Genomic DNA, 24,607 nt, shown 5'->3' with positions numbered 1-24,607 from the left:
TTGTAATTACTTTTGCTTCTTTGTACATTCTAATTTATCTACAATAAACAAACATTAATATAATGAAGAATATGACAAAAGATATAAAAAAGATAAAAACTATAAAAAAGGAACCCCCTTCAATCAAAAAGTGGTAACCAGGGATTTAATTCATCTATGGCTTGGCACGTATTTGGAGGCTGAATATGATTTGTTCAACTGATTTACAGTACAAACAAGATATTAGCAGAATGTTTAAATTATGTGGAAACTATTCTCAAGTACTTTACAGATGCACTTGCATGATATAAAATATGCAAATTATAAGTAATGTCTATGTATTCTTGAAAATAGCTTTGACAATATAAACTTTCAGCTGTCATTCCATTTGACTCGCACTTACATTATGTTTCACCTATAGTTTCACAAACAGAACCCACGGACAGATTCTTGGAACATTATCTTGAAGATTCATTGGGTGGCTGTAAATCTGATTTACTCGTCTTTGGCAGATCATTTTGTCAACACATATCACATACTTTAGCTCTAGACCTATGACTGCCACCCTCCAACCTCTACCCCATAATAAAAATAAAGAAAACAACCCTTTTAGAAAACTTAGTTTGTAAAACCAAGTGCTGGAGTTTTTTAGCGTATACCACATTGCAACCTCTTACATGACTGACTTTTGACTTTTTTATTCCTTTTTTCATTGACAGAAGATGACAAAGGAAGGAACAGCTCCACAAAAAGTTTTACAGCTTTTTGAAAAGAACCTTATAGATCAGTTTAACCTCTTGATGTTATAAACATGGGAATTTAGGCCCAGAGAGTAGGTTAAGCGAAGAGCTGAACTAAAAGCAGGTGTCCTGCCTCTGAGCTCAGTCCACTTGCCATTGTCACTGACTACTTATACGAAATACCAGATTCTACTTTAGAAATTAACTATCAGCCTATAGGGTTAAGGAAAACAGCAATGTCAACATGTATACAGACCTTGCATCTGGTAGCTGTATGGTGCCTGTCCAGGTTGAGGGGTACCAAAGCTTGTGCCATAGCTGAGAAATCCTGTCTGTCCAGGTGACTGGGACTGTGACAATCCACCTTCGGTCTTGATGCCTGCCCACAATGCACCTAAATCAGTTAGTGATAGCTTATCTATCTGTTCATTTTCAAAAGCTGATAAATATACAAAAACACACACTTCCACAACTGTTTAGTCACAAATGCTTCCCAATCTTATCTCAGTGACAAAGAGTATACATGTTTATAATGGAAATATCACAAAGTATAACTTCAGTTTTTTAAAAAATCCAGGATTATTACAGATTTGAATGCCTATTCACACTATTCTCTCTTGTTCTGCATTCAACTTCCTATAAAATATAGGATATTTTATAGGAATAAAATATAGGATATTTCATAGGAATAAAATATCATCAATTCAGTGATATAATTTCTATACTTCATTTTGTTGTTTTACAAGAGTTGAAGATTATCTCCTTCGTAGTTAAGAAATAGCCATAACTGAACTTAGCTAAATTATTCCACAGTTGTTATATTAACTACTATCAAAACAAATTTTTTTTCTCTAAAAAATGATTAGAGTTTCTAGCCTCACAGTGGTTTTTCCCCCTTACTCTATCACAAAGCTGATTTTAGTACACAACTCATTTTGAAGTCAGAGGAAGGTACACTGGGCACAAAATTAAGCAACATGCAGCAAAGCCTTCTCCTTAACATCTAGGTCCTCTCAGAAAGTAAGCACAATGGAAGTGAATACTAAAGAACTGAATCCTGTAAAACAGCATAGGGATTTATAAACAAGTGAAGTTGACAAGCAGTTCCTCTTTTGTCCCTTTTAGTTTCAAATATTCAAATATAATTGTTTTAAATGTAGTCTAAAGTACCTTTGTTTTTATCATAAGGCAGCATGAAAAAATAACGTATCTGTGGCCCCTAAATTGCTTCCCAAAGCACCAGGCTGACATTGTAATTCCAGGACTGGGGTTTGGCAGCACTGAGGTATACAGCTCAGCTCCAGATCATAATTAAAGACAGTCGTAAAGTGAACAACTGTCCTTAATTCCCACACAGGGATGAGAGCAATTTCTGCCAAGGGAATTCACATTTTTGAATAATTTTGCTTTGCACTTAAGATAAATGATATCTTTAGAATCTAGAATACACAGTAGTCTTACTGTTTATTTCCATTTTAGGGGAATTTCATCAGTAGAATGAAGTTAGGTAATTGTCCTAAGGCAGTGGAAGAATCTGACTCTTGGCTGAGGAGCCTATTCTAATTCCTGGAGTATCTCTAAATAACTTCATAATGACCTTAGCATTTAAGTTTTGACACAACCTTAACATTTTTAAAAAATGCGATTTTCCCTGTACAGGCAATTCCAAATCAATGAATAAATCTGTACACATAAAGGGACTCTGGAAACACCCCTCCCCAAGACAGGTGGCTTGATGGCTCTAGAAACTCCTTTTCTTTTCATGTTGTCACCACTAGGGATTTTCCCCTTCTTTCTCCATTTGAGGCTATTCTGATCTATTTCCAGCCATCACCTGTACCACCTCTTGTTTTTAGCTTGACAGTTCAGGATGAGGATGGCTGTGATAAGAGCATGTAAGGCAAAGCAGGAAGAGGCAGAAACTCCTATAGCTGTGCCTCTCTCCATGACTCCTACCTATAAGATGGCAAAGTCATTTCACTGGTAGACTCCAAGCAGTTTCAGTGAAGAATAGAATGAATGGTTTTTCCCCATTACTCTACTATTCTCACTACAAAAAGATATGCCTATTTTTTCTTACAGAGTCTAAGTAAAATGTCAAGGGGCACAAGTCCTTGGGGAAAGTTTTTTAAGACCATCTGGACCTTGATTATCAGCAGTGACAACCCTAAACTATGTGTTCCTCCTCCATGAACAAGCAAAGGGGGAGAAGGCTACCATATTTTTCAATGCATTGGCCCAAGAAAAATAGAATCTCTGGTCACAAGCACTTGGGGCATCTCCTTGTACTCAAGGCCCAAAAAGAGAAGAAAGGGGGTGATCAGGAAAACGCTAAGGACTGAAAATTATTCCCATGGGATTTACAGCCATGGAAAGCTCTCGAATCCAAGCCCTTCACACTGAGCCATATTCTCACCACCTCCTTGATCCCCACCTATCACTCTGAAATCCCCACCCTCACTAGGCTGGCTCCTGATTCTATTCTCCAGACTCTCTGCTCATCTCACTCTACTGGAACAGCTATTTCAGACAACAAGGACATTCATTGATGCTTTAGAATTGGAAGAGTCCCTATGCCCAGATATTAGCAAAAGGAGCTGCCCAGGCCCTATGACTGAACAAGGGACGGGGAGGCACAGGGGGGAGAGAAAGAAGAAAGGAGGCGTGGGGCTGGCAGCCAAGGCAGTGACGGGAATGGCGCCTTCCCACGGCAGCATTGGTAGGTTGACAGTACTTTGGTATCCTGTGTACTGGAAAATACTTTTACACTTGAAATAACCATCTTACACATAAATTTTGAGAATATATCCTATTAGATAGCATGGAAGCTGCACAATGCAAATCATAGATTCTTTTTTCTTTTTTAGCCCACGAATAGTTTGAAAGTAAATTACAGATAAACTTGACCCATATCTAATATTATCATGAGAAACTTTCTGAATAAAAGTTATGGAAATGAAAGACAATTCCAGAAATTCCATTTTAAGGCTGTTTCTAAAGTCTACTTTAAAAACATCTAACTAGATAACATTCAGTTCTGACAAGTTTGAAATAAAGCTATAAAGGCTGAAGTTATATATAATTTAGACTTTTATTTCTATATATTTCATAAGAAATTCATAAATGGTCAATTTTGTTTGAGGTAAAGACAGAATTAAGAGGAATAAGGTAATTTATCTAATTATTAGTGAAATGCTTAAAGAACATCAGTAATTCTTTCACTACATTGCAGAAAAGAGTACTACAAAACAGTATCAGCAGAAGCACGATTAGGATATTGGTCACAAAAAATATAATTCTGTGAAACAAGTACAAAATTACTTATTCTACTAGTTCTTTCCTCCAAGTGTCCACATACTTTTTCTTGATCACTAATTTTATTTTTTTCTTAATAAAATGCCAATAATTCATATATTTTTATTCAGTTCAATTTGTTTAAAATTGCAATTGCAATTCAATTGAAGAAAAGGCATCTCGAAATTCTAAGGCTTTTTTAAAAATTAAACTTTGAGATTTTGCTGGATTTATTTTTAATTTACAGGTATTGACCCTGTAACAATTGAGTTAAATTACACCAAGATAAAGATAATCTCCAGGTGGGGAGGAACAAACAGCGATGTGAGCTTTAAATGTTTCCCGATTTGCCTCTTCAAAGTGCAGATCACTTTCCCTAATGGTTGATAATGCTGAAATTTGAGAAGACTCCCACCCTCAAGTTTAGAGTGAGAGTTTGTTGAATTCCACTTGTACTTCCCTAATCACAGCTGTGCATCTGATAAATAGGAAATGAATCTTTACCCCAAAAGACTTCATTCACAGAAGTTTTATCGCAACTATGCACAAAAATATTTTGGATTCCAGAGCCGAGTGCTCAGATGGCAAACTCAGAGGTGAGATATACATGGAGAAAAATGAGAGCCAGAGGGCACACGAACCAAGCAATCTGTTTGCCACCTCTGACCTCAAGGTAAGGAGCCACCAGTTCTCGCAGTGCTCTTTAGAAATCATCATAATACGAATTTAGACATGAAAGGTGACAACACTTTCTAAAGTGGCCCCCCGATTGACAGTCTGTAAGGACCACTCAAAAACACACGTATGCCCACTAGATAACGTCGCCGCTATAGTGGCAGGTTACTCACCATAGGAGGAAATTCCATACGGCTGTCCTGGCTGTGGGTATGTGGCGTAGGCTGTAGCTTGTTGCATTCCTGTGGTAAACTGTGTTTGCCCATATGCAGCCATAGTTTGTGAGGAAGGAGTAGGGAGAATATGTGGGTATGGTCTGCTATTTGTCAGAAATGACAGAAAATAGAAAGCCCATGCATTAGATGGAAACATGCAAGGTAACCGATTAACAACCACATCACAAATTCCAGTTAAAGACTGTATCTTAAAGTAAAACTTTCAAATATAATAGACAAAGCACTGAAAGACTTCAGTGTCTCTTCTACATGATGCTCAACATAAATTGTTTAAACATATTTACATCTCTAGGAAACACACTCTCATTTAAATTAAGATGGAACATGTGGGCACAGACATGACTTGAAATAAGGTAAAAGTTTACTCAGAAAAGTTGATTGATTAAGAGAAAATACATCTTACTTGGAAGGATAAATCTGTGGTGGAGAGAACTGGTGAGTTGGTCTTGGGCTGAAACTACTGCTCCCAATTGCTGAAACAAACAAACAAACAATGCACAATAATCCAAGCGTAATACAAAATACGTAGAAAGCATTGATGTATTTTGAACTATGGTTTGGCCCTATGAAATTTCGGGTATTTGTCCTCTATGACCTACAGAAATGGCAATTTCATAGGGTTTGACCTAATAGAAAGTTAAACTATAAAAAGGAACTGATAGGCACTGATTAAGTGGCTCTAATTTTAAACAAACTCTTACAAAACACAGTCGCAGTCTTGTTAAATACCTGTCAGCATGCTGTAATGGCTTTTACAGTGGCAATGCTTTAAGAGGACAAGGTGTCCCGGCTACTGTTTGGAAATCATGCTGAAAGGGAGGTATGAAGTTGAACTGCAGGGCTGGGCAGGGCCATGAAAGGCCATGTGGTCCATTGTCTGTGCTCAACAGGGACACACAAACCCGAGGCTGTATTAGCAAGAAACGTGGTCTAATCTTCTCTCAGGTGAGGAGAAATAGGATAGATCCTTATTTGCCTGCACTGATTCAGCAACGTTTTGTATAATAGTAAAAATGCATTCCTATAACTACCTTAAACATCTCAAGTTGCAAGCTAAGCCTGTTTTTTCTTGTGCTGATCTGGGTGTTCCTTTGCCTTTTAGTTATATGCATTCAACTTTAATGTTCAAGCAAAAAACCTTTTTTTGCCTTTTTTTTTTTTTTTTTTTTGAAAGAGGTATTTAAGCATTCAAGCAGAACTTAATTTCTTTGAAATCACATTTACTTGATTCAATATGTTTCAGAAACACAGTAAACTTCTGTCAAATGTACTTTCACTCTCACTCTGAACCAAAGAAGCAAAAATCCATGTTAATTCACCTAAGGCTGTAAAATAGTTCTTAGTTTCTTCTGTGTAAATAAGGACGCTCTATTTACATATATGTATGTGAATATAGATATCTAGACATATTTATATTTCTGTGTGAATTTGTACCTATATATGTAAATTTTTCTCTCAAACTCCCTAATCTCTACCTGGCTAAGATGCATATTCTTTGGGTACAATTATTATTAGATGTAAGAGGTTTATTTTCTTCTTCCACTACTAATCACTGTCTTCAGAGGCTTTACTATTAACATTTATTAATAGTATTCTACATTACAAACCCATTCAGGAGGTTCCATGCACTCAAAGTTTTATGTCTTTTTCACGTTGTCACATCAGTACATCTATGTGTCTCAAATTTATTTTCCAGCCCATGTTTGGGAGAACAGTGGTAAATTGGACTAGAATCTCCAAATCTATGAATAATTCTCTCCTTGTGAAACAAACGAGGCCTAACACCCAGTGACAATAGGACAGATCTGGATTAGTACTACTCTTGCAAGCTCCCAGACTGCAACCATCTGGCCGCCAGCTCGGCACAGATGGACTCGGACTGCAGAGATGGCAGGCCAGCGCAGCTGGTGGCCCCGTCTTTTGGCACTTACTGAGTCACTACTCTGTTCCAGGTGCGGTGCTAGATGCTGCAAATGCAAACATGCAAAGACAGGTTCTGTCCGCTGCACGTGGGAATGCTGACACACAAAGGAGCTGTGGGACGATTTGTTAAATACGGCAATTTATAGAGGGGAGGGATTAGTGAGAGAACATTGGAACTATAAAGGCTACCATTTGGCTGGGTCATCTGCAGCTGCAACCTCTTTCTTCTATTCTCTCTAATTCCTGAAAAGAGGCCCAGGGTAAGGTGGACTTATCCAGCAGAGCTGCTGGAAGAATATGACTGAAAAATAATTGCTTAAAAACCAAACAACAAAAAAGTACAATGCCACCTGATGGCGGAAGCCACAGAAACCCTTTTATCCTTTTCTGGCTCTCTATGTTTTTCAAACTGTGGGTCATGACCCATGAAAAGTTCATAAACCCAACTTAATAGGTTGCACCCAGTAATTGTTTTTTTTTTTTTTTTTTTTTTTTTCCCCATACAAACAACAGAATAGGAGGTATCAGGGATATTACACAGGGTAAGGTCTGTTCTGTGGAGCTTTGATTTAGATTATATGCACAGTATGCGTGCATCTACATGATGAACAATTAGGAGGCTGCAGAGCGTGGTAATTAAACAGAAGTTCTGGAATCAGAATTTAATTTCAGCTCAGATTCAAATCCCAATTCTTCTATGTGGCCTTAGTCAATTTATCTCCTCTAAGCTTTAATACGTTCTCCTGTAAAATGATGGCAGTAATGCTACCTCGGTACTTCATAAGATTGTTGTGAAGACCAAACGAGATAATGGACATAAAGTGAATAACACTACATTGTATGTGTAATAAATGTTTATTTTCTCAGATTCCCAGATTCCCACTATATTTGCCCCCAAACTTGCCCTTCCTATTTTTTCCTCCAGTTTCATGTATTTTTAAAATTTTTAATTATTATGGGTGAATAATAGTTGCATATTTTTATAAGGTACCTGTGATGTTTTGATACAGGCATACAACGTGAATTCACCAAATCGTGGTAATCAGGGTCTCCATCACCTCAGGCATCTATCACTTCTCTGTGTTAGGAACATTCCAGTTTCACTCTTTTAGTTATTTTAAAGCACACCCTAACTTATTATTGATTGTAGTCACTTTGTTGTGGTACCGAATACGCCCTTCCTTTTGTACTTTTAATTCTGTTCAACAGACAGCATCAGCATCTGTCCAGCAACATGTTTAAAGGTGGGATTCTCTGCCCTCATTTTACACAGGAGGGACCAGGGATGAAGGGAAGTAACACATCCAAGCAAATAAACAGGGAGCTTGGTATTAGAAGCCAAGTCGGCCTAACATCTTCCACCAAAACATACTATCTCCTGACGCCCTAGCTAGAAACTAGAATCCTCAACATCATCTCATTTTTTCCCTCTATTTCATGAGTCTTAAGTCATTCACCCACCCCAAGTCCAGAAATTGCCTACTGATCTGTCCTGTGTGCTCCATCCCTACTCTCAGGATTCCAGTCCCGGTTCAGGTCCTCATCATGTCTCCCCTAGATCAGTGTAACAGCCTACAGTTATTGTCCCTGTGTCCCACTTGGGGACAGCTGCCCTTTGCCCTTTGGCTCTCACTACTGCCACCACAGTGATCTTTCTTAAATGGAAACCTCTTCACATCCACCCTCCAGCTTACAACCTTTTGACTGCGATAAACTGCGATAAACGCCAAATTTTTTGGCAAAGTATGCAAAGAGATTCAAGCTTCAACTCCCTCCTGGGTTTAGTATTATCTGGCCTCCCTGGACTTCAGGACTGTCTGTCCGTGTCATGCATTTTTATATCTGCCTTGGTTGTTCACACTAGACTCTTCTGTCTTATAATGCTCTTCTTTCCTCTGCCTGACAAACACTTGCTCCATCATGGGGACTAACACATCATTTTCTCTTTAGGATAATGTCTTCCTTCTTGGCACTTTCTTGGAATGTCACAAACATCGGCAACGTAGCACTCATCCCATCGAATTACAGCTAGTATACAGATGGTTACCTTCCCCTGCTAACCCTGAACTTCAGGGACTTCTTGCTCTCCTCCGTTTCTTCAGCACCTGACAGGGCCTGGCACGTGGCAAGTCACCAGTAAAGAATATTTGTTTAAAAAGAATATGAGATTCAGGTCTTAAGTAGATTTTTTAAAACCACATGATCTGAACAATGGTTCAGTTATTTTAAGTTATTTATAAACAAACATACTTAACCTGATTCAGCTCTTTGGCAATGTAAGTTGGAGTAAAGTGTATTCCTTATGAAATAAATGTGAAGAACCTACAATGCTGTCTTGCTGCTACCCATTTAATTATATACACTGAAAATTGTTGAATATCTCAAGTACCATATATTAAGCCAGATCTTTTGGGCTTTCTCTTAAATCCAAACCCCTGCAAGCTCTACGCAGCCTACAGTCAAAAATCTGCCATCTTATACTTCAAGTATTTTTTTCCTAAATGGCCTAAAACATCTTTAACTTTCTTAAACAGTCATCTAGGAAGTCAGATTTAATTTTAATTTCATGGGACTAGAATAACCCCAAGCAAAGGGAATACCCCCAGATCATCTATCAAGGTAAATAAAATGGTCATTTTACCATTAGTAAACTCCAGAGTACACATGCCACAGAGCCTTGGGAGCATGTGGACCACCAGTCCCTCCTTATCTGTTTTAGAACAGTTGTTTTCAGTTATTCCGTTCTTTTTCCTAGTTCCAACATATAATTTAAAGAAGCTCCTCAAATCTCGCAGGGAGAGGAGAATCCAAAGTGAATAATAATCATTAGCTTGAGAACCCACTGGGAAGAAGGACAGAAACCTCAAAGTCAGCATGTCCTTAGTTCACTGCTCCTACAGGCTCCCATTCTATCGAGGCAGCACCATTCAGTCAGATAAGCAGGTCAAAAGCTGGAAGTAAGTCTTGACTATTCTCTTTCCCCCACTCCTCACCGTCCCTTTTGTCCTAAGTCCAGTCTGCTTTCCCTTCAACACACACCTGAATCTCACAACTTCACACTTCTCCTCTATCATTCTGCTCCAATCACCGACACTACGACAACTAGAGAAGACACATTCTGGTTCTCCCGCTGCAGGGCATGTACCTGAACAGGGGCCCAGCTGCTACGCTCTGGAATCCACATGTGCAAAAATCAGAGAGGCCACATTTTAAAGGGTTTCCCTTGACCAATGACAGTGCATCAGGGACACTAAGGCAGCCTGTTCCTGGAAGGCCTTGGACTCCTCTGATGGCCTTGATGAAACATCCTTAGGATGCAAGGAAGCCTTGGATACTCCCACCTAACCTAACCTTCCTTCCTTCCCTTTGCCCTCTTTTCCCTTAACAAAATCCTGGCAAGTTTAATCCTGACGGGTGGCTCTTCTAGGAAGACATGAGCTAACACAGTCATCTTTCTTCTAAGTCAGGCAAACGCTGGTCTCCCTTGCTTCCACCTACCCTCTCTCCTCTCTCCTCCCCATAAAGCACCTTCCATGCAACAGTGATCTCTTAAAAATATAAATTAGGTCATGCCACAACCCCCTGACCCTCAACTCCAAGCCCTCCATTATCCTATCACATCTAGCTTAACCCAAACTTACTCCCTCACTTCCCCAAGATTTCGGCTTAGATGCTATCTCCTCAGAGCAGGTCCTCTAAGAGAGACCCTCGTCCTCTCCTCCATCACATTCTTTGATCAGCTTTCATTTTCCTCACAGCACTGTTCACTGCCTATTTGCGTACACTGACACCTACCACTTACCCATGTGTTACCCATCTCTCCCACAAGAATGAAATCTCCAGGAGGGCTGGGACCTTGTCTACTTTTCACTGCTATATTCCCTCGGCCTACAACACTGCTTGGCATACAGTAGGTGCTCAACAACTAATTGTTGAAAGAATGAGTCAGACCCAGTGTAATGTCTGTTTATGAGCAATTAAAAAAAATAAAGAAACCATATTTGTCACATGTGATATTTTTTGTCCTCCAGAAGCATTCTTGTTTCTATTCTCAACTTTCAAATATTAATACCACCAGACATCAACTCTGTATGATCAATATCATCAGCTGCTGTTTTATTTAACAACTTAATAACAAATGTAGGCTTTGTGGAAATGGCAGAAGCAGCAAAGATATTAAAAATACATTCTTTTCAATCTTTACTGTTCTTAAATTTTATTTATTTATTTATTTATTTATTTGAGACAGAGTCTCACTCTGTTGCCCAGGCTAGAGTGCCGTGGCATCAGCTTAGCTCACAGCAACCTCAAACTCCTGGGCTCAAGCAATTCTCCTGCCTCAGCCTCCCAAGTAGCTGGGACTATAGGCACACGCCATCATGCCTGGCTAATTTTTTCTATTTGTGGTAGAGATGGGGTCTCGCTGTTACTCAGGCTGGTTTCTAACTCCTGAGCTCAAGTGATCCTCCTGCCTCGGCCTCCTAGAGTGCTAGGATTACAGGCGTGAGCTACCACACCCAGCTTGTTCTTAAATTTTAAATCATTAAAATATTGCTTTTCATTGGTAAACGGTACATGAGCAAAATATCACAATATTTTGAAAGCATGATAACCAACCTTGTGATTTTCAATTCAGCCTCATGCCTTGGAAAACCGACCCTTCCCCTTCATGCTCCCCATTCCAGGATATCTGAGTGACTTCCTGGAAAAGAGTGAGGCTCACCATCTCCTAAACCCTTTAAGATGCTAGGGTGCCTTGAAAGACAGAGGTGGAGACAGTGATCGCCAGCATCAGAGTGGCTCCATTTCTTCTTTATCCTTGTTGTGTATTTTCTTGAAACACTAAGAATAGTTGGGATAGGGATTTTTAAGTGTATATGAATTTTTAAGCCATTGTGGAGAAGAACGTAGGAATGGTGACCACAAAGGTTAAAAGACCAGCTTGGAGTTAAAGGAAACTTCTTCTTTTTTTTTCCCCCCCAAACCCTAAGCCCTATTCACAGCCACTCCAACATGCCATGACTTTTGTATCTTTGCTCATTAAAAAAAGAAAGAAAAGGTAAAAGACAACAAAAGAATATCCATTCCCTGGTGCTCTGTGTTTTCTACGCCTTGACCCAACTCCCTAGCTCCCGGATTCTTTCTCCTCTGTGTCTAGCACAGATACTCAATCTATGTATGGAGAACAAGATACTTTATAGCTTCAGCCTCTTCACCAAATAACCCCTTCACCTTCAGCTAAGCCCTTATTTCTCCTGTGTATCTCTTCCAAGTAGAGGCTGCTGACTTTCTCAGATTCCAGGCATCACAAAGACCTGAAAACATATCTTAATTGCTGCTTCTTTCAAACCATTGGTTTTCTGCTCTCTGGTAAAACCTTCCCTTCTCTGAGGTTCAAGACAGCTCTTCAACACTTCCATGAATGACTCACCTCCTGGATACTGCCTCGTATTTATCAAAAACTTCAGTGCTTTGCTGCATCTCCTAACAAGCCCCAGCATTATCCTAGGTCACACTTTTCTCATTCTGTCTAGACCTCAACCCTGGCCTTCTACTTCAGTTATCAAGCTCAAGACCACATCCTGACCCTCCCCTGCCATTCCATGTTCTCCAGCCACAGCCACACTGACCAATTCATTCATTTCCTTAACATTTACTGAGCATTTCCTTTGTGCTTATCCTTTGTCCATGATAGGACAAACAGAATCTCAGTTCTCATAGGGCTACTATTCAGCAGGAAGACAGGCACTGACAAAAACAATTTTAAAAGGAGTAATGAAGGCTGAGGAAGGGAAGTAGAGAGAACTAACCACAGCAGCGTGGGGTGGAGGCCTCATGAGTTTGAAATTAAGTAAGGAGCATCATCTCTGTCCTTTATTCTCATTTAACACATTCTCCAACCTTATCAGGAGATGCAGGATCCGTGACATCCTTATCTTCTCTCAAGGTTTCAGTTCCTACCTTCTCCTTCTTTCTACTTATGTTGGATACATGAATAATTATTTTAAATCATTCTTTTACTGATACACTCAATTCTCTTAACTCCATATCCTCCCCTGCCCTCACTGGCAAATCCTTGCCCCTGGATCAAGCCCAGTGTCTTTACACCTGAGCTGCTAAGCCCTGGTAGGGAAAAACTGCTCTACCATAGACATTCCACGCTCACTAGCTCCAGCCTTGTTCGGACCTTGGGCTCTACTGCCAATCCTTTTCTATGTTTCTAAGCAGCCTCACACTTCCCCTTTCTCCACTGCATCTATTTCCATCTTCTCCAACTCTTCAAGCTCACGAGCCCATCAATACTCTCACTTCGAGTCACTTTAGAGAATAAAAGTAGAAGCCATCATTCATTCATTCATGTACCTGCTAATTCATCGAGTGAACATGTGAGTCCCTAATATGTGCCAGGTAGTGTCTTAGGTGTAGGGATACAGAGGTGAATAAGAGATGACAAAATGCCTGCCCGTACAAGCTTATTTTCTGATGGGGTGAGAGTCTACCAATAAACATAATGCACAAAAAATGATACAGTTTGCAAAAGGTTCTGAGTGTTAAGGGGCAGGGACGGTGGGGGACCCAGCCTGTCAGAGAGAGCAGGAGCGAGGAGAGCTATGCAGCCCTCAGCAGGATGCTCAGGGTGGGCCTCGGCGAGAAGGTGGGATTTGAGCACAGACTGGAAGGCAGTGAGCCAGGTAAGCAGGTACATGGTGAGGGCGCGTGGCAACCGCACTGGGGGAACAGCAGCAAGGGAGCCAGGCAGCCAGGCCAGAGGGTGATGGGGCCTGTGGGCTTTTGTAAGGATTTGGCTCTTACCCAGAGATGAATGGGAGCCATTGGAGGGTCTGAACGGTGGAATCAGACAGGAATTCCCTCAACGTATTGTTCCCTCCTCCACTTCAAACTCATTTGCACTACCTCCCATTGCATCTTCCCCAATGTTTCTCTGAAAACGTTATTCCCTTTCTAGGATGATCAGCTTCTGTTTTGGATTTATGCTATTGCTAACCCTTCAGGGACTTTCTTCCATCAATGAGCCCCCAGTTTTGCCCAAACCTTTAATTTCACTTCTATCAACTTTGTGTCAGCAGCATGACACCAGCCAGACATAAACACCACCCCGCTCTCTCCTGCACCACCCTCCCTTCCCTTCCTTGACCACTTCAGTACCTGAAAGACATTTTTTTCTTCCTGGGCTCTGCTTCCTCACCTTATTAAATCTTCCATTCATTTGACAAACTTTGGGAGCACATACTATCTGCCAGGAGCTATGCTGGAGACACAGGAACAGGGAATGTGGTCCAGTAGGGACAAGAGAAAGCGAAACCCACCCGCCCACTGAAACCGCCATAGGCTAAACCATTGATGCTTGTAACTTTTTTATTTTTTAAAGTTGCAAGAAGAGCACAAACGCTTCCCAGATGGCCTTCATCCAAATTCCCCAACATTTTGTTATTCCATTAGCTTCATCTTCTCTTTCCTCTATGTGGGTGAATGCATACCCATATATATTCTACATTCTTTTGGAGTCTTTATATATGATGTCCTTTTACTCATAAATACTTCAGTGTATATTTCTTGAAAAAAAATTCCTTTACCACAGTACAGTTATCAAAATCAGGAAAAAGTGATGCAATGCTATTTTCCAAAAATTCTTTCAAAAAAAACGTATCTTTGTAGTATATGATTTTTAACTTATACTTTAAAATTATTACTTTTTAAAAGTATAAATGTTATACATCTGTATTGTAAAAAAAAATTTAAAACAAGATAAAAGTAGAAGGGATAAAATTCAAATTATTTTCCACCATCCAGAGAAAATCACCATTAATTTTTATACCTATACACACAGGCCCATACACATACACACAAATGCCTTTTTAGAAAAACAAAACTTATGTGGTTATACTGAACATTATTCTTTTGTAACCTGCTTTTTCACTTAATATACTTAATACTTTCTCATGTCATTAAGTTCTCTTTGAAAATTCTTAATAGCTGTGTATGAATCTGTCACATAAACAGTGCTTCTTTGAAATTCTTTCCTGCCTTCACTTCCAGTTAATAGTCTTGCTTCTTCCTGAATTCAACTGTTTTCATTTGATCCTCTGCCCATCTCTTATACATGCTGGCTTTCACAGAGTTTTGTCTTCAACCCTATTATACCTAACTAGCTTCAACTCCCTATACATTTTCAAAATTTCCATTCCAAATCTTTTCTGAGCTCCAAACCCTAATATGCTTGACATCTTCAGGTGGATGTTGCCTCATATTCAACACACCCCAAACTGAGGTCCCCATCTTTCTTTACCAACCATGCCCCTCCTGGATTCCCCAGCTCTTAACTTCTCTCTGCCTTGCTCACCCCCCTACCCATTAGTCACTGATGACTATAAATTCTACTTCATAAACATACCTAATCCATTATCTTCCCACACCCACTGCCAATGCCTTAGCTCACGTCTTCAATATTTCTTGCCCAAATTAATAGAAAAAAATCTCTAACGGGTCTCTCCGCTTCAGTTCCCCTGCCTCCGATCTGTCCTGCCATCACAGCCATGATTCTGTATATGAATGTGACCATGCAGCCGTTCCCTTGATGCCTCCCACTGCACTGGGACTAAAACACAAACTCCATGCTCGACACACAAGCCTCTTCAGAGACTGGCCCCTGCCTCCCTCTGCATCACGATGTCACTGCTCACGCCAAACACACCAGGAACACTGAGCCATTACTGCTTCCCCCAAGCTCCAAGCCCCCTGTGCCCCATATGTTGGCATCCCTCTCCCCAGTTCTCCATGTACCTTTTTCCTACTCATTTTTTAAGACTGAGTATCTATTCCAGAACACCTTCTCTGACCACCTCACCCCAACCCAGTCTCCATTGGGTCCCTTCCTGGGTATTCCTAGGGCTCCCTGGGATTCCCACTGGCATTCATTACCAAACTGCACTGTAATGGTCTGGTCATTTGTTCATCCCACCGATCCCTGAAACAGGACCACTTCATACTGCTATGAATCCATAATGGCACCAACCACATTGCCTAGCATAAGTCAAAATCTAGTAAATGTTTTTTGAAAGAACAAATTGACATAACACCCATTGTTATTTCCTTATTGCGTCCATCTGCTATCATTAGCATGAAAGTTGTGCATTTACATTTCTTTTTATATCTACATATAATTCCTTTTAGTTGTGGTACATATTAAGTAAATGATCCTGAGAGTTAGATGAAATCAATCACAAATTTATGAAAGGACAGTATTTCCAGTTGAGATTTTATAAATACAGAAGATAATATGAAAAGGTTTAAAATTTTAAAAATTACCTCTGATATAAACAATTTTTAAAGCTGGGCTGGGTAACTTGGCAAATATATAATCACGTTCTCATAGTTACTTTATTATCGGTAAATTTCTTATCAGCAATTTCATTATGACAGGTGTGAAATGAATATTTTGTTTATTGGAAGCAGGTTTTATTAATTTCAAAGAGAATAAAAACTAATGCTTCTTTAAGAGTCTACTTAAGGTAGATCTATAGCTGACCTGACAGTTACTTAGGAGGATGGCTCGATGAGGCTACTTAGGGGCTACAAGACATAAGAAGCCAAATTATGCCTACCCAGATCTGCATGACTGGAAAAATGATATAAATGAAGGACAATGGTAGGGGGTCACTATTAGCATAATAAAGATAATTTAGTAAAAGAAAGGAGAACAAAACCCCTTTTATCTCCTTTATTGGATACCAGTATTTTCAGCAAACACTTCATCACACTGAATAAAAACAAATAGAATTGGTAATATATGTCTTTGAGCAAAGCTATATTTTTATATGTATACATACGTAAATATACATATACATACATAGGTATGCAGACACAGATATATTTATGTATATAAATAAACTAGAAAAAATTTAGTATTAATATGAAAACCTAATATTTATTTCTTACCTGAACCTGAGAAATTGTCTAAAGACCCGTCTGCTGTTGTTGAAGCTGTTTCACTGCTGCTCATTGGCTCTGTTTTAACTACAAAAATGAACAACATATGATATATCCAGTTAATAGTTACTTGTAAAGACATGGTCAAGAACATATAAAATTCAAAATATTGATAAGAAACTCATTTTTTAAAACAACCTTTTCCTATTTGAACATAAATCAGACTAATATTCCTAAAAGAATCCTTTTAAAAAGACATTCACATATTAAATTTTTTCTCCCTAAGGAAACAACCTATTGTGAAAAGTTACCCTTTAAAAGAAGCACTTTAAACTAAAAGTAATTCAATTCATTTACTAAATTACTTATTAATAAATGATTGTCTCTCAAGATATACATAATGTGATGTGAAATTATTTCCTGGGGTTGTATAAAAATTTTTGTTATTTAGCCAAACAGAATCAAAAGATTAGAAAAAAAAGATCGGAAGAAGTATGAAATAAGTGGCTGTCCTTAACACCAACAGGTTTCCGTGACATGCAAGAACAGGTGCATAGATATCTACACACACACGCTCGCACACGCACACAGGCACTTTCTTGGTTATCCAGCACGGCCAAAAAACGGAGTGCTCGATTTAATGGATTATTATTACCACCTAGCCATATCTGAGTGTCAATTCTCAATATTTTATGTATGCTGAGTACCAAAAACACAGTAAATCCAAATGAAGCAGAAATGAAGTTATCCATTTCAAAATAATACTGATGGGAGGCAGTCTGCGGAATAAATATATGCTCTTTGGTCAAGTCCCTTTGGCCTGTAATATAACTTTTAGATCTATGCTATGGATTCTCCAAAGCAATCCACTCCACTGATATGGTGACAGTGTTACTGCATCCATACCAAACAGAAAAACCAGACCACCTCAAACATCTACCTTTTTTCTCCCTAGTTTTAGATTTGTTTTTTTAAACAAAGGAATAGCATTATTGTTTTCCCTAGAAAGTACTGGTGAAGTGCCATGATCAGAATCTGCCGAGCCTACTTAGTGGAAGTTATTCATTCCCTATTAACAGGTTTTCAGAAAGAGTACAGTAATATTTTAAAGGATACCTACACATCAATAACATGTTTCCCAAAATGAAGTCTCCCACAAGAGAATATTTGAGGAGGCTTCTCTTTTAAAGTAAACACACTGCAAAATGGGAAAAGATGATGAAGAAAATGAAGCTTTTTCTTCTTTCAACATCACCAATCTATTACAAACATCAAGGAGAAGACAAATTCATGCAACTCCTGGACCTTCAAATATTTTACTAAATGCATAATGCATGAATAAGCATTATAAATGTATCAGATCGTCACTTTTTAAAAAAGTATTTATTTAGATAGTTTCTAAACAAGGTTGGGGAAAAAAAAACAAAACAGTGAGACTAATGGAAATCACTCTGCCTGATTGTTTTAATGTAGACCAAAGAAGAGTGGAACTGAAGTTGTAACTGAAGTTTTCACTTTTCTGCCAGTTGTTTTGGGTTCAGAAGTCTTTGTTGATGCTAATAAATTCTGATATAAGCCTACATTTCCCTTGTCTCTCCAAGCCACCAGACAACCTAATGATTTCGTTCTTTGTAACTATTATACTGCCATAGCTTTAAGAAAGCCGGTATTTCACTGCTAGTGCACAGTTTCTAAGTTTCCTACATTTTTGTCCACATCAAACCTTACCTCTTTAAAAAAAAATTTATGTAATGCCCTGTACACAACAAAGCAATAGTTCTACTTCACTCTGTGCTGGACAAATCACCACTGGGATTCTGAATTTAGAATCAAATACAATACGCTGAGCAAAAGATTAGGATTAGCTGCAATGGAAACAGGTCATATAAAGTACCTGTCACATATAATCTGACTATGTGTCAGATTTTTTATAGACATTATAATTAATCCTTTTAAACAACTCTTCAAGGGGGTCTTAAAACACACTCATGAACTCCCTAGTCATTATTGTCTTCTAGTTACACATGTAAAAATTGAAACTAGAGGGGTTAGAAAGTTGCCCAAGGTCACACAGTAGGTGGCAGAAATAAGATTTAATTTTGGATGTTTTTGACTCCAAGGCCCATGACCAAAGCTTGAAGAAATGGCGGTAAGTGGCACTTTCCAACAGTTGGAGCTACTCTACAACACAGCAAGGCAGCTGGGGCACAGTGCCATACACTGTAGACAGAGCAGACAGCAAAACCCCCACAGTCCCTGCCCCCCTCGAGCCTTACAGCTCCCATTCTAGCAAACTTGCTGAAAGATCTCAAGCACACGTTTTACACCCAACTGTTAGAAAAAGATGTGAAGAAGAAATTCTTCCGCAGTGTGGGATATTAGTCAAGATTACTTCTAAGTCTCTGCAAAGCTAAGGTCTGTGATTCTGTAGATTGGACAATATAATCACTTTGCAAAAGCTTGACTATACCAAAACCATTCCTATTTCTGTACCCCTAAAATCTACACAGCTATCCTCCATATGATTAGCTTAATCGAATGTAGCTTTCGCTCCCAAGAGGTACATTCAATCATCCTTGAAATCCATTAAAACTAAGCAAAAAAGAATAGAAAGGAAAGGAAGAGGATACTTTTTCTTTTAGGCCCCAGGTATGTTGCTTTTTGCCATTGTTCAAACATACTCATCTATACACTAAGGAATAAAGACTCCCTTTTCCCAGTGAATCCAATTGATTAAAAGGCTCACTGTTGAAGAGAAGAGGATGTACATAAAGTAACTACCAGGATATTCATGATTTTTATCAGGTACTGTAATTGAATACTTTGATCACCAGGGACTTGATGCTAAAAAGACTGGTGATTTATTGTGATGTAAAATAGTTTCTGAATGAAAGCCAAATGAACAGAGACTACTACTGGCTTTGTTGTTGCCAAACATACACTCACTGGAGAGTTATAAAGACAAGAATAATCTCCAGCCACCAAAAATTTACCCCTCCCATTCTCACTAGCACTATCACGTTTATAAATATGCCATAGATGATATAAGAGAGCACCTCTCCAAATCTTTGAATTTAAAAACATCACACACTGATTTTTTTTTTTTAAGTCTTAGAGGTTTAAGGTACAGTGACATCCAAGAACAATTATTCCATCTAAGCCACCTATCTGAAAAGAAAAACTATGAATAATCTGTTTGCCTCTAAATAACTGTAGTATCATTTTACCTCCACTATACTATTTGCTTCATTACATGACCTCACAGTCTAATAGAAGACGGTAACTTTTGTTCTCTTTTGCCTCCACCCAAGAGTCTCTTTTTCTACCATTCCCAAGTTTCCAATCTTCCATCTGATCCTTAAGGATCTACTCATCCTTTAAAAATAATGAAAAATTTCCCTTTGTTCCTTTAATCTCTCTGCCCTTCCAAATCCTTCGCTCAGCCATTAGCTCTAGGTCTAGCTACCCTAGGCAACTTGCTACTCTCAGATATGACGCAAGACTTTCTAAAGTTACTTGAACTCTTTGATCTTAATTATCTCACACATGCAAAATTTTAAATGTATATCTACATTATAGAAATAAGAAGTCATAAAAATTTATGTAAACTATCTAGTATAAAATAGGAGCTGAAATTCTGACTAGCATCATCATTAGAAATAGCAATATTCCATTTCTGTCGGGCTGAATGCCTTTCTCCCTTCTCCTAGGGAGTAAGACCAGGAGCAATACCTAATAAAGAGGAAAAAGCACCAGCTTGGGAAGTATCAACTGAATTTCAATCTAGCTTTGCTACTAACTGTGAAACTGAAATAAGTGACTCAACTTCTGTGTGCCCAGTTTCCTCATCTGTAAGTGGGGATCATAAATATACTCATGTGAGGACCAGAAAAAAAAAAAGATAAATGCTTATAAATCACTTAGCACTGTGCCAGGTACAGAGCCTATGCATTTTATACTCACTCTGTCATTGTAGTGCCTCTTTAATTATGATACTTTAATTATTTGAAAAGAAAATTAGAAGACTCTAAAGTGAAGTGATTTATCCAGTATCAAACACGAGGCCATGCCTCAGAATAGCCAAAATCGAATTAAGGCAATTTGGAAATAACTCAAGAAGGCAGGACCAAATTGTGATTATATTAAAAAATCTTACTCATTATAATCAGTGTATACTTTTCTGAAGAAACAGGATAGCAAGAGGAAGATGGTATGCAAGGCAACTGTGATCAAAAATTCCAGGAGAAAATGTGGTCACCTTTCTCACATTCTTTAGGGCAAGTTGGCCCATAAAAATGAGAAATCCATCTTCCCTTCACCATAAATTTAAGTAGAGACCTATCTATCAGACCACTGAAGCTTGATGACATTAGTTATCAAGATCATCCAATTAACCCATCACACCACAACTCCCTGCTCATCAAGCAACTTCTGGTTATGCTTTGCATGTCATGGCCATGTAAATAAATCTCCGGGAAGATGACAAACCAATCAGAGGGAACAAATATTCAGTCCATTCAATTGGTTATATTTTTCACCATAAATTAAGAGGGCAGTTAAAGCAAGTTTACCCCCAAAGGATACACTGCCTGCTGGCCTAGGAGCCACCCTCTGTGTTATAAAGAATTCACCCGGGAACACACAGGGAAGGCACTAGCCTAGGCAAATGACAGGCCTCCCCAGGCAGCATCTCAGCTCCTCTCACAGCTTTTCTCAAGTCATAATAGCTAACACAGCTTGCCTTTGCTGGGTACAAGCTCAGTCTTCCTTTCAGTTTTGTTTCCTACTATAATATGCAGGGATTTCAAAAACTCAGTTCACTACCTCTCTACATCTCTTTATGATTCCCTCACCTTGTCTTCCTCAATGAGCCTCATCTCCATTCAATTTCGATTATTAAGTGGTTCAGCTACACCACTGCCTAGAACTTCGTTACCACTCACCTCTTTCATTTGTTTACTCCTGCCGGACTTGCTGTTAATGCTCATCAGAGCATTCTGTCTTTCCAAATCCCTGTCTACTCTCTCCTCCAGCTTCACTGGTCTCCCTTGCTCAGCCTGGAACCCAGAGCCAGTCATGTCTAGCTCCCATGCTAGAATGCTGTGTCATCTCATTTTTCCAAGCGTCTTTTTTTTTTTGCCAAACTCTAATCCCAGTATTGGCAATCTTGTGCTGTTCACTCTCTGTCTGAAACATGTTCCATTGAGTCTCTTCCACTTTCCTCAAGGTGCAGAACCACACCTCATTCCCCACCATCTTTAGCACATCCTCACCAGCTACTGCATAAAGAATGTTGACACTGCATTAAATATTTCATCTTCCTGCAACATTTCCCAATTTTCCACTGACTAATTTCAATGAAGTTTCCTTTCCTTTAGCAGGATTGAACCTCTATACCTTTATTCTTGGTGCTACTTCCATCCCTCCTTTGCAACAAGACACTATTATTTGGTTATTTGGTTTCTCAACATCTTCAATCGTTTTGTCTCGAAAGGCTACTTTCCTTCTGCCTACAAAATCAGACAGGTCTCCCCTAATTTTTTTAAGTCTTCTCTCAACCATGATACTTGTCAAGCTGTCTTCTCCCCCTTCTATCTCCAAGTTTCCTGAACACCTGTCTTCAAATCCTTGTCACCTACCAACTTCCTGTGATTTCTTCAACCCTCTGCATCATCCCTTCATATAGCCTATTTTACCAAAATGACTCTCCCAATTGCCCAATTTAAACTCGATTTTCCTCAGTCCTGATTTTCCTTAATTTTTCTGTAGAATGGGCTTTCCTCCTTGACACTTTCCTCATCATTGATCAATATAACACAGCAATAGTTCTCTTCTCCCTAGTATCTCTTTTTCTCCAGATTTTCTTCCTTTGCCTACTCTGTGGTTCTATAATTCCACTTCCTTCTTACTTGCCTGAATTTTATCTCATAATCATTTCTTTCCTTGCCAGTTTTTTAAAAAAATCACCTTCATATAGGCAACTCCCAAATCTCTGTCCACATGCATATCTTTTTCATGGAGACTAATTCCCACATTAAAATTATGCAATGCCCTCGCCTGGTTAGGGGTCAAAACTCAGCCTTCCCAAACACAAAATCATCACCTTCTCCCTCTGTAGTGGTAAAACCATCACCTATCCCTCTTTTTGCATAATGTGAGTCACACAGACTGAAAGTTTCCTTTTCACCCTAATTTCTCCCAGCTCCTCTTTCCTCACACCCTATTGCCAAGTCTATAATTTCTACCACTCTAATCTTTCACGATCATCTTCTTTCTAATTTCATGGTTACTATCCTAATTGCCTTCTGTCTCTTCTCTTGTGAAAGTTAGCAAATTGGACTTTCAACCTCAACTCTCCCTTCTTTGGGAAGAGACATTTATCTTTTCATAACTTAGACTTGCATGAGTCACTTCAGGCTCCGAGGTCTTACACTAGCTCTCACTTTCTCCTGAATTAAGTTCTTGTTCTCTACTCATGTATTTAAGGCCCTCTATAATCTAACACAAAGCTCTTTTTTTTTTTTTTTTGCTTTATTTTCCATCTCTTTCAGATACACTTTATATTTGCATAACAACTAGTAAAATTTACCAAGAGTATAAGAGTATTAAAAAAATACACAATCTCATCTACTCATCCTAAGTCTCCTGTGTGACATTATCATCCTTATTTTAAAGAACCACACATCTGTACATATAGACAACACTTAAACCGAACTGGCCTACTAAGACATTTAGTGCTTCCTGAAATTGACAGTTTTGCTAGTGTTCTTCCCTCAAACATTAAATATTCTACAAATTTTCCATATGACTAAATCCAATTGTTTTGCAAAGTTCAATCAAAATCCCACCTCCTTCCTTAAGTCTTCTTTGATTTACTCAGAGGTAATTTTTTTCCCTTGGACTTCTGAGTTTATTACTCCCTTAGAATATATGTCCTCTTCTATCTCATTTTATATTTCATGGTCTCATCCATTTTAATATATGATAAACTTCTTCCTGGTAAGAGCTACATCTTTTTACATCATTTTATCCCTCCAGAATGCTTGACCTACAGTTGGAACTCAATATTTATTGAGGGAGTGGATAAAGATAAATTGACTTAAAAAACAGATTACAAGAGACTTCACAACACTAGGCATATTTGCACAGGGCAATTAAAAACACCGTGCATGCTAAAACATAAGACGATGTTTTATTCCTCCCAAATTATCACTCAGTCAATTTACATGCAGGTTCTCCTCTCATTTATAGGACACATATCGCTTATGTTATTTTGAACAAATGATGAAGACACATTAGCATAAAAGAATATCAATCCCTGGAACTTTTGTATGTTTAGAGAAAACCCTGCCTGAAATCAATAAAAAGATAAGTAGATAAATTACCACAGATTTAATAATAATTCATGGGACACGACCACTCAAAAGCAAATAATGAATATTGCTGCAAATAGGCCTTAATAGAGCCCTGTACAAAGCAACACTGTATATGATTATGCTATAGAGATCACAAAAGAAAAGCAAAACCATGTAATGTTATGTTACGGTTTAGATTCAATGACAATATCACTCACAAATTTAATGAGCCTCTTTCTCAAACCATGAGGCAGACATAGAAGTGTATGTTTTTAAAAACTGTGTCAAATGAGTCAAAAATGAGGCATGAAGAGACACATAAAGAGAATGAATAAAATTGTTACATGAAATATGAAAGTGGAAAATAGCAGTATTTCTAAATTTATATATTTTATTTGACATCTTACTATGAATACATGATTGAATATTATAAGTAGCCATTTAACAATATCGTCTT

The 24,607-nt window shown here is 38.6% G+C and overlaps 1 protein-coding gene across 13 annotated transcripts in view; it reads right to left on the bottom strand.

Annotated features, from left to right (window-relative positions):
* EYA1 (EYA transcriptional coactivator and phosphatase 1) overlaps positions 1–24,607 on the bottom strand; it is a 306,480-nt gene that overhangs the window by 110,449 nt on the left and 171,424 nt on the right. For 4 of the 13 annotated variants that reach the window (XM_069466371.1, XM_069466372.1, XM_069466373.1 and 1 more), the window contains 4 exons: positions 16,805–16,882; positions 5,328–5,397; positions 4,862–5,007; positions 976–1,113 (listed from right to left, as the gene is read on the bottom strand). In XM_069466371.1, coding sequence (XP_069322472.1) covers positions 976–1,113; positions 4,862–5,007; positions 5,328–5,397; positions 16,805–16,882 — 432 coding nt within the window. Of the gene's footprint in view, positions 1–971; positions 1,138–4,861; positions 5,008–5,327; positions 5,398–16,804; positions 16,883–24,607 lie in introns of those variants that run through there. The other 9 variants (XM_069466378.1, XM_069466375.1, XM_069466377.1 and 6 more) reach the window with 5 other exon arrangements.

This window comes from Eulemur rufifrons, chromosome 3, assembly GCF_041146395.1.
Source record: "Eulemur rufifrons isolate Redbay chromosome 3, OSU_ERuf_1, whole genome shotgun sequence".
Lineage (NCBI taxonomy): Eukaryota > Metazoa > Chordata > Mammalia > Primates > Lemuridae > Eulemur > Eulemur rufifrons.
The sequence above is the reverse complement of the archived record's forward strand: the minus strand, read 5'-3'. Positions and strand labels throughout refer to the sequence as shown.